The 15,622-nt window shown below is 36.7% G+C and overlaps 1 protein-coding gene across 1 annotated transcript; it reads left to right on the forward strand.

Annotated features, from left to right (window-relative positions):
• Positions 1–4,837: 4,837 nt before the first annotated feature.
• Positions 4,838–15,567, forward strand: LOC135074704 (uncharacterized). Its single transcript, XM_063969072.1, has 5 exons — positions 4,838–5,163; positions 9,553–10,991; positions 11,656–11,860; positions 13,108–13,283; positions 13,708–15,567. Exons 1-5 carry the CDS (start codon positions 5,037–5,039, stop codon positions 14,581–14,583), a joined length of 2,823 nt encoding a protein of 940 aa, XP_063825142.1. The 5' UTR covers positions 4,838–5,036; the 3' UTR covers positions 14,584–15,567.
• Positions 15,568–15,622: the final 55 nt, after the last annotated feature.

The following is a 15,622-nucleotide window of genomic DNA, read 5'->3' on the forward strand; positions in this document are numbered from 1 at the left end:
AAAAATCAAGTGAAATCACTTATCGTTTCCACCCTGTACCTATACTTTTAAAAATAAACTCATTTTATACGTTCATTTGTATAAGTATCTACAATACAAATACCTAACCAACTTAGTTGACGTTTTATAAAACTATTTGTCTAAGTGTCATCGATCGACCGCTGGTCGATTTGCCATTTACCTGACCTACCCCTTTATTACTAAACGTTTAATATCAGATGAATAGTTACGCACCAATTTCTTTCATTCAGTCGTCAGTAATTGAACTTTCGGAAAAACATGACGAAGCATTGTGTGACCATACAGACGCTATTCAACTTTTATTAGTAAGGAAGAGTATATTTTATGTTTGTAGAAACACAATAGCATAGACTAATGTTTTGACACCCTGTTAAAATTTTTATTAGTCATTTATTTTTTCCTGACCAAACAGATACCTACCGTAATAATATCTTTTGTCTATTCTACCCATATTCTGTAAGTAAAATAATAAAAAGTTTGAAAAGAAAGAAATTACAAGTCCGATTTACCTAAACAAATAAATTAAAAATACTTGCGGATTAAAAGTACTCAATCATACTACAATTTACGAAAAAATCACGCGTGACGCATATACGTCAGTGGGCAGCCAACTGACATAGACCCGGCGTCTACGAGTGCCAAAGCACGACTGATTTATGCCATTTGATGCACCCGATTTTATAGTATTTTCAAATTAATTTTTCATTTGAAGATTGAAGATAGATATTTTTTCTTTTTCACACAATAATAGTACTATGTTTCTTCTTAAGTATAAAGTAGTTTATGTTGCCAAATGACTTTTAGATTATGAGATGTGACCTGTTTTCTTGCTGTAATTTTCTCGAATTTTTACTATCTTAGACATGATAAAAATGCATTTTAATGAATTAAACATCAAAATTTTCTCAATACACTTTCTTCTTCAGGGTATGCTTATTCTAATGAATACATTCTATCTTCTTACTTAGAAATAAATTTGTGGTAATATTAGTTCAAAGTTGTGCCTTCGCGAGTTACCTGGAAATCGGGCTTTCGAAATTCGCTGTTTTCGTAGGCAAAAATCCAATTTGAACGAGATTTTGTCAATAGACATTCCGTAAAAACGTATGATAATTACGATGATATAAGTCAAAAGAAGCTATAACAATAAATTATATGACTAAAATCATTTCGAAATCTGCCAAATTCTCGATTTCTGCATGAAAAATGTGACAACGCTCTTAACACACACCACGCGGCTTTTTGGTTAGGTCGTGTCAGTTTTGATGACCGGCGACTTTGTTTTACGTTATTTCATTGATATAACTTTTCACTGATACTTATTACAAACAGATTACTGCCTGGGCCCATAACCTGTTGTAATTAAACGACTTTATAATTAATTACTTGAGTTTTATTAAACAGAACAATGCACATTACAGCAGTGATGGCGCAGACAAGAAAATAATAGTCAACGACCTGTCATCTGTCATTACGTAGCAAGAACGCGCCAATTTCAAATTACTACAACAGTATGTAATAATAGAAGCGCTTGGGCTGTGATATAGTTACTATTTTCATAGCATACTTTAGCTATGACTTATTTGCAGTTCTAAACATACTTTTTAAGCATTAATATAAAACTGTATTGTAGGTAGGGTACTTGTTTTAGATAGAGGTAATTAAGGATTACTAATGTTTGGCCAAAAAACGTTTCCCAAATTATCACATCGCAAACAACGTTTCAACAACTTATTGCGAACTTTTAATTCGCAAATGTCGTTTTTGGCATATTTCACGATAAACTATTTACAAAATAATTTGATTGGTGCATAGAATGGAATACAAATTAGCTTGTGGTTATTATTTTGTTTAGTGGGTAGTTAATTTGTTCTAAATTAATTTTCATATTTCATTCTTTTTATCGAAATTTCCAAATGATTCATTAACAACAGAGGTGATTTTAGAGGGTCACTGTTCTAACCTAACCTAACCTACTATTTTCTGCAATACCTACTTTCTGCAACCATACTATTTTCTGTAATCTCTTTGTTTTACATAAAATTATTGTGAAAACCATGATCATGTGCCACAAGCTTTGATTTATGGATAACAGTGGGTAAGTTTGTGAAATGTCAATTTGACCAAACAAATTATTTGGGATTTAATATTCGGCAAAATAAAACATTTGCCAAGTAAAATTTTCCCAAATGAAAATTTGACCAAATGAATTAGTTGCGAGACGTAGTTGCTAAAAGTTCATTTGGGAAATAAAACTTTGGCAATAAGTTGTTTGCGAAGTGAAATTGGGCCAAACGGAAGGATACCGGTAATTAAATAAATCTAATTTGGGGTTTACTAAGGAAATCGATTGTCCTCACACTATTGGAAACACAGCTGATGTATTCACAACACACGTCACTACATAATGTGAAAATTTTATTTGTATGACTGCATGGCAACATACAATATTAATTCTGTAACATTTGTTGCAGAATAAAAAAGTTTATTTCAGTGTAGAAAACATTAGGCCAAGTAAGAATCTGGGCACGGTAAGAAAAATGGACAGAAAACTAGATGGTTAGTAATAAGCACACCCAGCAAGGACTTATGATTGTGAACATCTGATAATATTGCAATTTCATTGATAAAGAAGAATCCAAATAAACAACACTAACCTCAAAAACAGGCCAGGCAGTTAGGAGCACTCGGGAACACAGTTATTCGCGGGCATCAACCGTCCTGCGGAACACCACAACACCATATCAATCTTCATAGCAACACCAAGTAATATCAACATTTAATACAGATTAATTTAACGTTATTACACACAGTCAAGGATACTATACTTGGATAAACGCCAAAAATGTGCTGCAACCGAGACAAGCAAAACTGAAAATCATCTATGCAATCGTGGTACTTTTTCTACATCAGTCTAATGTGTTAATGTGTCGACTAGGGATTATACGACGGCACGAAGGTACGCTCTGCCGTGATGTGTTAACAGGGAAGTAATTAGACCCATGCATAAATTACCAGTATGTAACGCGAAGCAAAAAATGATATCAGATAACAGTGATAACACACTTACAAAAGTTTGACCTCTTAGCGGCATTTCAGTCACAAAAAAAAAGTTCACACAATTTTAGTTCAATATTTTAACAATAATAATAATGAGAAACACGGGTTTCACAAGCACAATTTACGATTTTTCTGCAAAATTGACAAAGACACTCGGCACAAATTCTAGAACAATCACAAATTCCTCCACAGCTTGTCAATCTTTTTTTTTAAACACATATTTTTTAATTTTATATTTACGTCTCTGTACAACTCCAGTTTTGCACAAAAAATTACAAACCAAATAATGCACTAGCTATTGTTACGTAAAACTATTTTTTTTCACGATTTATGGATCACAGTATTTACGGTGCCGCCATGACTCTATGGTTAACCATAACCAACCATAGACAATTATTGTGACAGGTGACATTGGCTTAAATGACAGTTTGTTTGTAAATCTGTGCAACTATTTTTAGTAGGGTTGTCATACAATTCAATTATATTATCGATAGTTATTGTCACATAAGTATTTACTATACTTTTATCCCTTATGAAGTATAAAACAAACTTTAAATTTGTAATTGATCTAGAATTCTAGATGTCGCATCTCGCTATTATTAGTCTGAAGAAACTTTAAGTCATAGTATTTATTTAGCTAGACCGCCGAATAAGATTAGTTTAATTAAGTAATAATAGACTTTTTAATGTCTAATTTTATTGGAATCAGATACCTTGCCACTGAATGAAATGTTTGTCCCCAGGGAACATAATATTATCTTAGAACAAAAATGGTCGGGCTCCTGCTGCTCTCACCAACGTCCACGCCACAGTGCCCACAGTCCACATGTCCTCTACTTAGAGACCCTTATTGCTGGAACCCAGGGCCCCGATTGCGCTAATTTGTAATGTCTCCAATTCATTCGCACAACTACAGTCGCGCTCTAATTTTCATTCCAGCTGAATGTGGAATTTGGTATCACAGTAAGTTCACGCGCTAACAGACGAAACAACAGATTTATGGAATTTCCATTAAATACGCCTTAGTTTTGAAACTAAAATTACTAAAAACACAGCATTATGGTCCTGATGCGTATGACTTAGGTACGTTTGAGAAAAAGTACCTTTCTGTCAGCTTTTATGTAAGGGTGCAATTGCGCTCCGGATACGTTTGTTTTTTTTTTGGGTGGACTGAGCCCCGATTACGGTAACTTTTAACGTTGTAAACGTTCAACAGCGTACGTCAGCTGTTTTGACCAATCGTATCGCAGAATCGATGAAGCGCGTCTGGATTGTAGACGTTAAAAGTTACCGTAATCGGGGCTCAGCTCCCATGACTGCCCCGCTCCGGTTACGTTGGAACTTCATTTGAACTAGCTGTCAAAACGATACGTGATAGCCGATACGGATTTTGGAGTATGAGTATTCTTTGCATATTTTTGTTCGCCGTCCAGTCGCGTTGTAGTTGAGCCTTTATTATTTTTAACAAAAAAAGGAGGAGATTCTATGTTCGGTTGTATGTATTTTTGTGTTTATAGATTTGAACGATCAAAATTCAAGCGAGCGAAGTCGCAGGAAAAATAATATAATTTATAAATCATTCTGAATATAGAACGAAACATTATACTCCGTGGAACTAAAATAATAATGTTTATTTAAAAACACGATTTAAGTTTAGACATTTAGGTTTACTTGAAACATTAGTAAAACATTTTTTTATCGCTTATCGATAATTTCTGTCTGAACTGTCTGCACATCACTTTAGTTTGTTGTTGGTTTGGATTTGGTTGATTGAATGAATTCTTTCGCATGGTTTTTCGTTTAAAATTTACTTTGCCTAGGTATGTTCGCTCGTACTGTGCAAGGCTCGCACCACCACTAAATTAAGTTTCCTCAGCCGCCTTAGTGTACAGTGTATTAAGTTTTCAAAAGTTTTACTAAAGTAATTTGTAACTGTTTGTTAAAAAACTTTAACCATGGAGAGTGTTCGCACTCAGAATAAACTCAAGTTACTGTTTGAAAAACTGCAACAACCAAACTATGTGATGAATAGTTATTACGCCGACAGTTTCATAAACAAAATATCCAACATCTCAGACCCAGGTAAGTTTCTGTTATCAAGATCAAGGTCATACTTAGTAATGTATGTAATCTAGAAATAGTAGTATTTAGGGCTGCAATCAAATAGCATGAACTACTAGAATACATAATTTGTAGTGTGCAAAACTATATTTAATGTTTGCAGTCTTGTAAAGGAATTAAATTGCATTGTATTGGATTGTCATTTTAAGATTTTTCAAAAATTACTTACGTTATTAACTAGGTACCTATAGTCTATCCAATATAGCTTGATTAGAATGACAGCTGCCATCAAAAGTAACGACATAACTTTGTAGTAGCGATCAATGAGAGCTAAATATTGGCGGACAAGAAATAATTCACGTCTGACCTATAAACAATATTTTCGACGACAGTGCTTCCAATAAAAATGTTAATTTCGTGTAAATGCAGCGTTAAATTACACCAATAAGTAGTAATTCGAAATTATAAAAATCAAGCTAGAGTATTAACGACGTCTCTACAAGGTTATCTTGAGTTACAAAAATGTTAGTGTTGGGACATATCGACAAACGTCATATTAAATTAAAACTAATTTTTTAACATATTTAACAAAAAAATTTTCTAACTAATTTTTTAACATATTTAAGTCAAGTTATACGTTTTTCTAAATGTTCACTATTAAAAACCAAAAAACATTTCATTCTTAAATATTCAAACATCGGAAATCAATCACCGGTAATTTTTTGGGTATTCATAGCACCGTTGCTCTAGAAGAGATGCCCACCGCCCTCTAGCGAGAGGAAAAAACCACTGAAGAACACTGATGATAATGACTACGACTTAGGTTGTACACCCTTGACATGAATTTTAAATTTTACTGTCTTTAAATTTAAATCATAATTGTCATTTTTATGAACAAAAATATGAAGAAAAATTGGGTGCATTTTTTTATATCATTTTTTCGAAAACTTATCGATACATCTATGTGAACCGTACGAAACATACCCAGCACCAGTCACATTCGTTTGACAGCCGTCATTCTAATCAAGCTATATTGGATAGACTATAGTTAAAATTTTTATTCAATTATTTTTCTATTTCATTTGTTTTTTCATTTAAAAATAGATAAGTATCAAGGATTTAAAATTTTACTTATTAGAATGTTTAAATCGTCAAATATAGTTTGTTCTGTGATATGAATTTCTTCCTGATTTAAGGAAGTTTAGAATCTGAGGTCTTAAACTAAGCATAAATTTTGTATGGAAAAATTACTGGTCTTGAAATTCTCCATAAAAACGTAAAGACCTTTATGGTGGTTAGCACGTATTGGGTGAGGTAAAATGTGGCACCATAGCATCATGGTATGGCTCAAGTATGTTTTTTTTTCAATTGAAGTAGTAAGCTACTTTTCCACCAAATATATCTGTCACCGTAATATTGTGAATTCCGTCAGATTATAATCTGACGTAGTTAGATTACAATCTAACCTAACCTAACCCACTGTTTGTTTACAATCTCACGTGTTATATTATAAACTGACAGAGTTCACAATTTCGCGTTGACCTATCCATCCTAGCATTGTGAAACTTAGCAGAGCTGTGAAAATGTCTTTCACCATAGTTCTGTGAGGAGGAAATCTGAAAAGTTGCAGTGCATTGAAAAATTTACCGCCTCCACTTTTAGCATACCTACCTACTCCTCAACGTCTTCTCCACACTGATCGTAACTCACAGCCATACTCTCGTTATAACTTACTATAGGACATGAAAACCCTCATTTGGTTTATTACTTCTCTTCTCAGTTCTAACATTCAAATGCTCTAACAGTTCCGTACCATGTTGCTTTAAAATTCAATCCAATTCTAACTAGAATATGATCCAAAATTTACATAAGTACAATTTTATGGATGGTATGAAATACCAGTTTCATCAGAATTATTCTTTTTTCTTTTATGGTCATACCTGGAATTCCTTCTTAAAGGATTTGCCACACTGGATTAGTGTCCGACCGAATATGGATTTTCAGCCGAAAACGGAAACGAAAACGAAGCTTCGGCTGCAGTCTCATTTTCGGCCGAAAACGAAAACGAAAACGAAAATGACCTTCAACTCTCAAATTTCAATCTGTTTATGTAAAAACTTTGAAAACCGTTAATATTTTGACCAAAATCATAATGACGTTTGACAGTTGATTTTGATAAGGATTGATCACAGAAAACCGACATTAAAACACAAAAAAAAAAATATGAATTCTTAGTAGAATATTATTTCCGGTGTATAATGAAACATTGGGAAGTGAAGAAGAAATAAAGGGTGTCCAGTGGGAATTTTTCAACTTCAAAAATGAATACAAATAAATTAATGATTTTTTATCATTTATTACTAATGCAAACTGGAGTTTAACAATGCGGATTTAATTTTTATAGGCAATGTCTTTTATTTGATGCCCGTTTTACTATTGGCACTCTCACAGCCGGACCCTTACATTCGCAACTATGCGAGAGCAAATCGCGCTAATAATTTTCCTGCAACTTCACGGCGGATGTTTTCTTACAGAACCTGAATTATTTAAGGATTGTTTGCTGTAAACTTTTGACTTGAGATATCCCCACAAGAAAAAGTCGCATGGTGTGAGATCTGGTGACCGAGCCAGCTAGGGTATGTCCCTGTACTTGCTGATCATTTATTAAAAAAAAATAGTCCTCAGTGTCTCCATCGAGGTACTCTCCGTGTGTGGTGAGACACCTTCTTGCTGAAATAGAGTTACGTAGTTGACCGGGATGCAGTTGCAGTTGTGGTATCAGACATTCATCGATCATTCGACAATACATTTCAAATACTGCGAACGCTCTGTAGGCTCCCGACCAGTGACTCATGGCGTATTTCAAATCCGCATTAAACTCTATTTTGAAACAATTAAACTTAATGAAAACTCTTTGGTTTTATTTGTATTCAATTTTGAACTTGGAAAATTCTCGCTGGACACCCTTTACAACGTAACCTCACTTCACAACTTCAAAAGAGTGTGACAATACCGCGTCCGTTCAAGTCTGATTGGAACCATGAGTGCACCAGATTCACTCCCGAAGATATCGGAACGATAAACGTCACCATCTTATTCACGTATTTCTGATATTCGGTTTCGCCGAAGCTTCGGCTGGTTTTTGGCCGAAAACGAAAATATGGCCGAATGTCCATTTTTTGGCCGAAAATGGCCGAAAACGAAAACGAAAACGAATATTCGGTCGGTCACTACACTGGATGTGTTCTTAGGTCATGTCAAAGTGAATGTAGCAGTAGACTGCAGAACGCATCCAGTGACAAATGCTTAGAACTAGTAATTGCTGGGTCTGACCTTACCTTATGTGGCCTCCAAAAACTGACCTAAGTCATCAAAGAGCTATGAAACCATATTATCTATGTCTGCACGTGAGTCTGTGTATCTGTAGATATTTATTAGGCTCTAATTTCTTATTTATTTATTTATTTATTTATTTGAACACCAACAAGGTTACATTGATGATATTGCTTAAAGGCTTGTGCACATCACGCAGGGCCGTCCTTAACCTACTAGGGGCCCTGGGCATTTAAGGATCAAGGGGGCCCTTATCATCTGGAAAAAGGTCTCTTGAGTAAATGGGGGCCCCCTCGGTCGCGGGGCCCTGAGCCCCGATTACGGTAATTTTTAACGTCTCCAATCCAGACACGCTTCTCGATTCTGCGATACGATTGGTCGTTCAACAGCGTACGTCAGCTGTTTTGACCAATCGTATCGCAGAATCGATGAAGCGCGTCTGGATTGTAGACGTTAAAAGTTACCGTAATCGGGGCTCTGGGCACTGCGAAACGCGATACACACGCAAGTTGGACGTAGACCTTTGCAGGAAAAATGGGCGCCCGGGTGGACGTTACGAGAGGCGTCGTAAATTCGGCGCCTTTAAAAACGTGGTGTGCACATGCCCTAACTTATACGAAAATCCTCGATCCTTCTAAAAGTTAAAAAACCTAAAGATTCCCTTGCAACAGCGAGGGTTTTGTATGGAAGCCAGACGTCTGGACTCGTTTTTATTTTAGACTGGCTTACGCCAAATGTGTGAGATGCGCTCGGGCATTTTATCAGTCGTTGATATGTACCTATGCATGTTGTTATCAGTTCATTCTGAAGTTAAGGTATCAAGGTTATAGTTTTTTAGTATCGGAAAGAGTATTTTATGTATGTACTAAACGATGTTTGGATTAACCATATTGATATATCATGCTCATACAAAGCAGTTTTTGCAGGCACCTAGGTACTTGCGCGTAGTATCACAGAATACTAGTCAAGATTAGATTACCCTTCAATAAGGTTTATAGATGACCCGGATTGCTCTGGATGTGAATCATTTTTATCTTGCTTTAGAACTGCCTCATATCTTTATCTGTATTGTTTCAGAAACGTCCAACCTCATCGATTTTACGTTTCTGCGGGACCAGGTAATCGACGCCATGAGGAACATGGACAGCTACCATAACACAGTGAACGTATTCCTCGGCCGAATACTCGCGATCGTCAGCCGCAAGGAGCAGCACTTCAACAAAATACTCGAAAAAAACGGAGACAAACTCCTAGAAACCTTTAACAAAATAGACCTAGATACCATGAACCCAAGCCTGAAGGTTGCGTACCTAGAAATCGCAATAGCAATAGTGTCGCACAATTCCGGAGTGTCCTGGATACTGAAGTCTGAGCTATGGAAAAAGTTACTGACCTTGTATCAAAAACCATCCACGATATTCGTCTTAAGACTAGTTTATAAATTTGTCTCCGAGTTTTTATGGAAACTAGACGAGTTGGACGATGAACCTAATCTCACTATAATCCTAGGACACATAGCGAAGCCTATATTGGAGGTCAATTACATTGACACTCAGAATGTAACGTGCGAGGAGGAAGATGAATATTGTAAAAAATTTGAACCGGTCTTACAAATGTTTCTTAGTGCATTGCTGAGCAAAATAGATAGGGTTCATCAGAAAAATAAGATTATGTCCATTTTGATGAATGAGATCAATTTCCAAACACATCTTCACTTTTTGTTGGAAAGAATACGCAACGAGAACGTGTCGATGCTTATCATTAGACTAATATTTGCTTGGGTACTTCTAAGGGTATTCCAAAAGAAACCCTACTTGCCGGGAGTAGTGTATAAATTTGAAGATTTTATAGAATTACAAGCTTTGTACTTCAATATGATACATTACCTCATACAGAAGAGAAACGTTATGCAAGTAGTGGACTGCTGTAACAACTGCAATTCGATGGTGCGTACGGTTTTTAACACCTTAGCCATGAACAAGTTGGACGATGAAAGAGAGAACAAGCTGCAATATCAGATGCTGTTCATATACCTCGTCCCGTTGTTGGTGTACATCAACAAGACTGCTAAAGGGAATTGCAAGGGTTCTATGACTAACGATAGAATTAACGAGTACATTTCTACTTTCGTCCACATGAGCTGCGAGCACACCTCCCGGGCCGCATACGCTCTAAGAGATTTGATATTGGAGCAGGACGTCATGAACATAACATTTGAAAGCGTGAAAAGACTGACTTTCTTCAAGGACCAGTTGAACGACCAGCAAGCGAATACTTTATTCCAGGCGTTATTCTATGTGCTAAGGGAATACGACCCGACAGACGATTACGGTGAAATCCAAACGGAGAATTTGGAGGACAGCGAGCAGAAAGTCTTGGTGATGACCTACGTCATGGACACGGTTTTGTCGTTAGTGAAGCGCTACAATATTAAGTGGCACGCCAGCTTAGAAGTGGCATGTCTTAACGTTATTGTCCATAACATTCTCACGAGGAGACCAAACTTAACATGCAAGGTGAGTAAATTGAATAAATAAATAAATATCCTTGGACATTTACACTGCGTTTCTAGTCCCAAACTAAGCAAAGCTTGTACTATGGTAAATACGAGTTAATATTGTAAATATTTGCGCTTTGCACGGTCCCTTTTCTTTTCCTTATACGTCTTCTACGGGAGTAAATTTAAGTCTGATAAGAAAGATAACTATTTTATATACGTAGAGTGACTCATCCCTCAATGACTGCAGACAGAAATACGACACACCTTCCATTCGATAAAACGCAACATGACTTGCAATTTGCTCGTGCGAAAATTTTTGATAATCGGTAAATAAACAAAAACTTATTAATTTTAACGCGGTGATGATGTATATTTCAGCGCTACACACACATTTAGGTAATACCTATCCTGAATTCCTGAGTTATTGTGAAGTTTGATAACTTGGGTTTTATTCCAATCTATTTTGTATTGTGAATTTGTGAACCCTCGATGGATTTACATCTTAAAAATGCTTAGTCTGGTTTTAATCTAAATTCTAAAGTCATCCATTGCTGGACAAGACCTCCACCATAGATTTCCACATCGACCTTCTTCTGTTTCCTATATAAATCAATATGAACATAATAATGCTCTGGTGACGAAAGAATTTTTCTTACAATTTCTTCCACGGTTCTTTCTAGTTCGTCCTAGCATCCTTGGGCGTGATGACAGTGACAGTCCAGAAGTTTCTGCCGCCCAACCTGTCCCTCCTCATGGAGGCAGAGCCAGGGTCAGCGATCCACGAGATGGGCAAGCTGATGTTCACCAAGATGCACGATATAAACTGGGAAGTCAGGGATTCCGCACTGGAACTGCTCAACGTTTGCACGGAGATATCGTATATTAGTAAGTGATTTTTTAACGAACTCATTTGGTAACAGGTAACTAAATCTTGGAATTTGAATTTTACCAACTTCTAAATTGAAACTTTTCGAATTTGATGTTATCACTTTTTCATTAGGTTTCTTAAAATTTCTATTCGGCGCTCCACGTTTTGCGACCATTTCAGCTTTAGGGTACGTCCACTGCTGAAGAACGTAGGCCTTTTCGGGGACCAAAGGCGACAAAGTATAATTTTGTGTGTAATATTAATAATTTATGTACCTACTACAACATATTTTCCCAATACCTACTTATAAGAGAATGAACAGTACACCTAACAAATCCGTTGATGATAAAACGCGATTACAATTTTATGTCGATTCATCATTACCTACCTTTCATGATAAATTATTCCACTGTATTTAATATTATGTCATTGCTGATGAAATGGGTGTAATAATATTTTTGTCACTGTAACTGCAGTTATCGAGACAACTCACTCGTTAAAAAACGAAATTATAGTACGCAGTCGAGACAAGAGTACTTATTGGTCATATAAATAGAACCTGACCTCTGCCAACGTTATCATGATAAATATTTTACCTTAAATGAATTAATCTTTTACGCAATCACATGTTTCTCGCCCAACTTAAATAATCCAAATATTGGGTATTCTTGAACTTCTTCTCTTCTCTTATCATGAATTTCTTGGATTCTCCTTTTTTGATTGTCAATTATCTTTTTGTAAATCTCGAACGCTGGCGAACATTGCACTCTATGCAACGGCTATTCTTAGAAAAATGTCGAGTCCGATATCGCTGTTTTTATTGGCGGTTAAGCTGTAGATCCTGGCTACCAGGCTTGCAGCAGTGGGAAAAGTCCCGTAAATATACGAATTCATTGACTTACTTTTGACTTATGGTCTTATGTCCCCTAGATGGGGCAGAGGGCGTCCACAACAGTCCTCCATCTCGTTCGGTCTTGAGCTTCTCGCTTGATCTCGCTCCAGGTCTTGCCGATCTTCTTCGCCTCGTCCGCTACAGTGCGCCGCCAAGTTTGCCTGGGTCGATCACGTTTGCGTTTTCCTTGGGGATTCCAATCCAGAGCCTGCTTAGGGATGTGATCGGGGTCCCTTCGGAGTGTGGCCAATCCAGTTCCACTTGCGGCGCTTGATCTGCTGGTCGATCGGAATACGAATTCATTACGATATTTCAAGATGTTCTCTATTGCAAGAAAATCTCCTAATTTTGACCGTCTCTTACCCTTTCCAGAATTTCCACCGCTCCGTAAGCAGATCATGGAGAACAAACTCATCACGGTAGCAGCAACCATCGCCTTCAACGACCACGAGCCCTACGTCCAGGTGTCCGCGCTCAAATGCGTCGCCGCAAGCTGCAGGATATCCATCATGTGGGAACAGTTGCAGGGGGAACATCCGAACTTCCTGGTAAGTGAGGGGTGATACTGAATCTTAGGTGGTTGTGATAGGGGGGATATTGCAACAAAATGTACAACTTGTTTTAGACATCGTCAGTTATTTCCCCTGCAGGAGGGACCGTGTCCTTTTTATTTACCAGAGTCAAATGGAGAATACACTCCCTACGCTGCGCTGGCCAGTCAGGTTGGGGAAGCCTGATTTTTGCGTAACATGTCTTTTAGTAGCTTTAAGCACGGTTTCGTGTTATTATTGTATTATTATTGTTTTTGCATCGCAGTTTAGATGTAGGTAGGTATACGCGAGGAGCCAAGAATAAAGTAATTCAGAACTCTGATAAAACACAACTTTTTATATTATTATCTAAAAGTTTATTAGGAACCGGTGGAACTAATCCTTAAACTTGTAAATACACGATTGAAATGTTTGATTACAGGACCGAATGATAGCAGTACTCCGCAACAACCAAGAGGGGATCGTCCGGAAAGAGGCGTGCAACGTTTTATGCGAAATATACCAACACATCAAGCTCGCGCCGATCTTCAGGCAAGCCCTATACGAGCACATGGCATCGGCAGCCATCAGCGACTTTCACTGGGAAGTTCAGCTTAGCGCCCTCAAGTTTTGGAAGTTCGTCATCCAGTCCTACCTGACGGACCAAGGTATGTTAGACGGCACTTTCCCCCCGGTCACGTTTTCCAGAGAATCTCGGAAGATCGTCACGCTGAACGAAGCAGAAATCAGGAAAAGACTGCTCAAATTACTCGACGAGTTAGCAGCCAACGGGTGCCTCACAGTCCTGCTCAAACTGTTGCACGAGGACACCGAAGTAGAAGTGATGGACGCAGCCCTATGCATAGCTGAAGAGCTGAACGAGATCTTAGTCAAATACAAAGTGCCCGATATCGTTGTAATAGCTGAAGGAGAACCTAAAAGCATGGAAGACTTGGTTTGCGTCATCGAGCCCGACGAAGTGCAAGAGGAACAAATGGAACTCGATACCGCTACGACATCGGATAACGTTATTGATGGCATTATAAAATGCGACGATATGAATCTATTAGCCAACATATACCAGAAACATATGAGTTTAGACAACCCCGACGCGCCAAAAGTAACGCCCAAATTAAAAATTACAATATCAGCTACGCCATACTTATTCGTAAATTATATGCGGGTAAATGATTTCAAAAATACTATCAAACAGAAGAGGGAATGGAAAGATGGCATAAGAAGCGTGTCTTCACTTCTGGATGATGTGCTTGGCTTGTATGATGATAATGAGGAAGTGAACTCTTTAGACTGTTATTAAAGAAAACTAATTTAGGTTTTATGGTTCTCTATTACGATTGTTACTGTGTCGCCGCGAGGATCTGAGAAGTAAGGAACTATCTACAAGCTAAACGTAGAAGAGCATGGTATACTTAGTTATATGAAGTAGAAACATTAATATTCTAAAAAAAAGGTTTCGTTCACAAAAGTTCTCGTGGCGCTTAGTGCGGTTTTCAGTGCCATTGAATCGAAATATAATCTGCTTAGTTCATGGTATATGGTATATGGTATGAATCCAATAATAAAGATTAACATTTACGTTTTTTAAGGTAGATTTGCAGTAAATATAGCTACTAAGTAAAGTAGGAAAATAAGGATATATTTTTAATGAATAAATCAGTAGTTACTTTGTATTTGATTAAGTAACATATGTACATAACTTTTCATCAATGTAATATCATGTTGGCTAACAATTATTGGCGCAGGACCGTTCATTGTGGAAAACCTTTGTCCAGGAGCGGACGTCATTTGGCTGAAACGAACGAACCACAACAAAACATACTGTTTATTATCATAACATTGTATGTTAAGTTACTTTATATCACCCATAAATACTATGTATGTTTCTATTTTTACAGTTAATGTTTGATAAGTGATCACTTACTTAAATTGTATTAAATACGAGATTTTATGCTATACATAATACAAAATGAGTTGTTTGAATGGCTGTCAATGTTTTGATTCCATTTCTACCTAACTGTTACTACTACAATTGATAAGAATTTAACACTTGAGATTAAAGCTCAGATTACGAAGAAGTACTGTGACATACAAAACATTCAGTTTTAATATTATTTCTAATTGTAGTAGCATTTTTATGGGTTTAAAAGTGAATAGTATGCAACTCGTCTCGCCAAGAAATTGCTATGGAAATATTAATGTCATCAGCATTTACCTAACTACTTATTTGTAGAAGTATTTTTTGTAAATAAATTGAAAAGTAAAATAAAGATTGATCTATAAACTATCTTTCATTTATCACTATTGCCAATCTATATTCTCTTAAATGTGAGCTGGAA

This window comes from Ostrinia nubilalis, chromosome 9 (assembly GCF_963855985.1).
Source record: "Ostrinia nubilalis chromosome 9, ilOstNubi1.1, whole genome shotgun sequence".
In the NCBI taxonomy this organism is placed as follows: domain Eukaryota; kingdom Metazoa; phylum Arthropoda; class Insecta; order Lepidoptera; family Crambidae; genus Ostrinia; species Ostrinia nubilalis.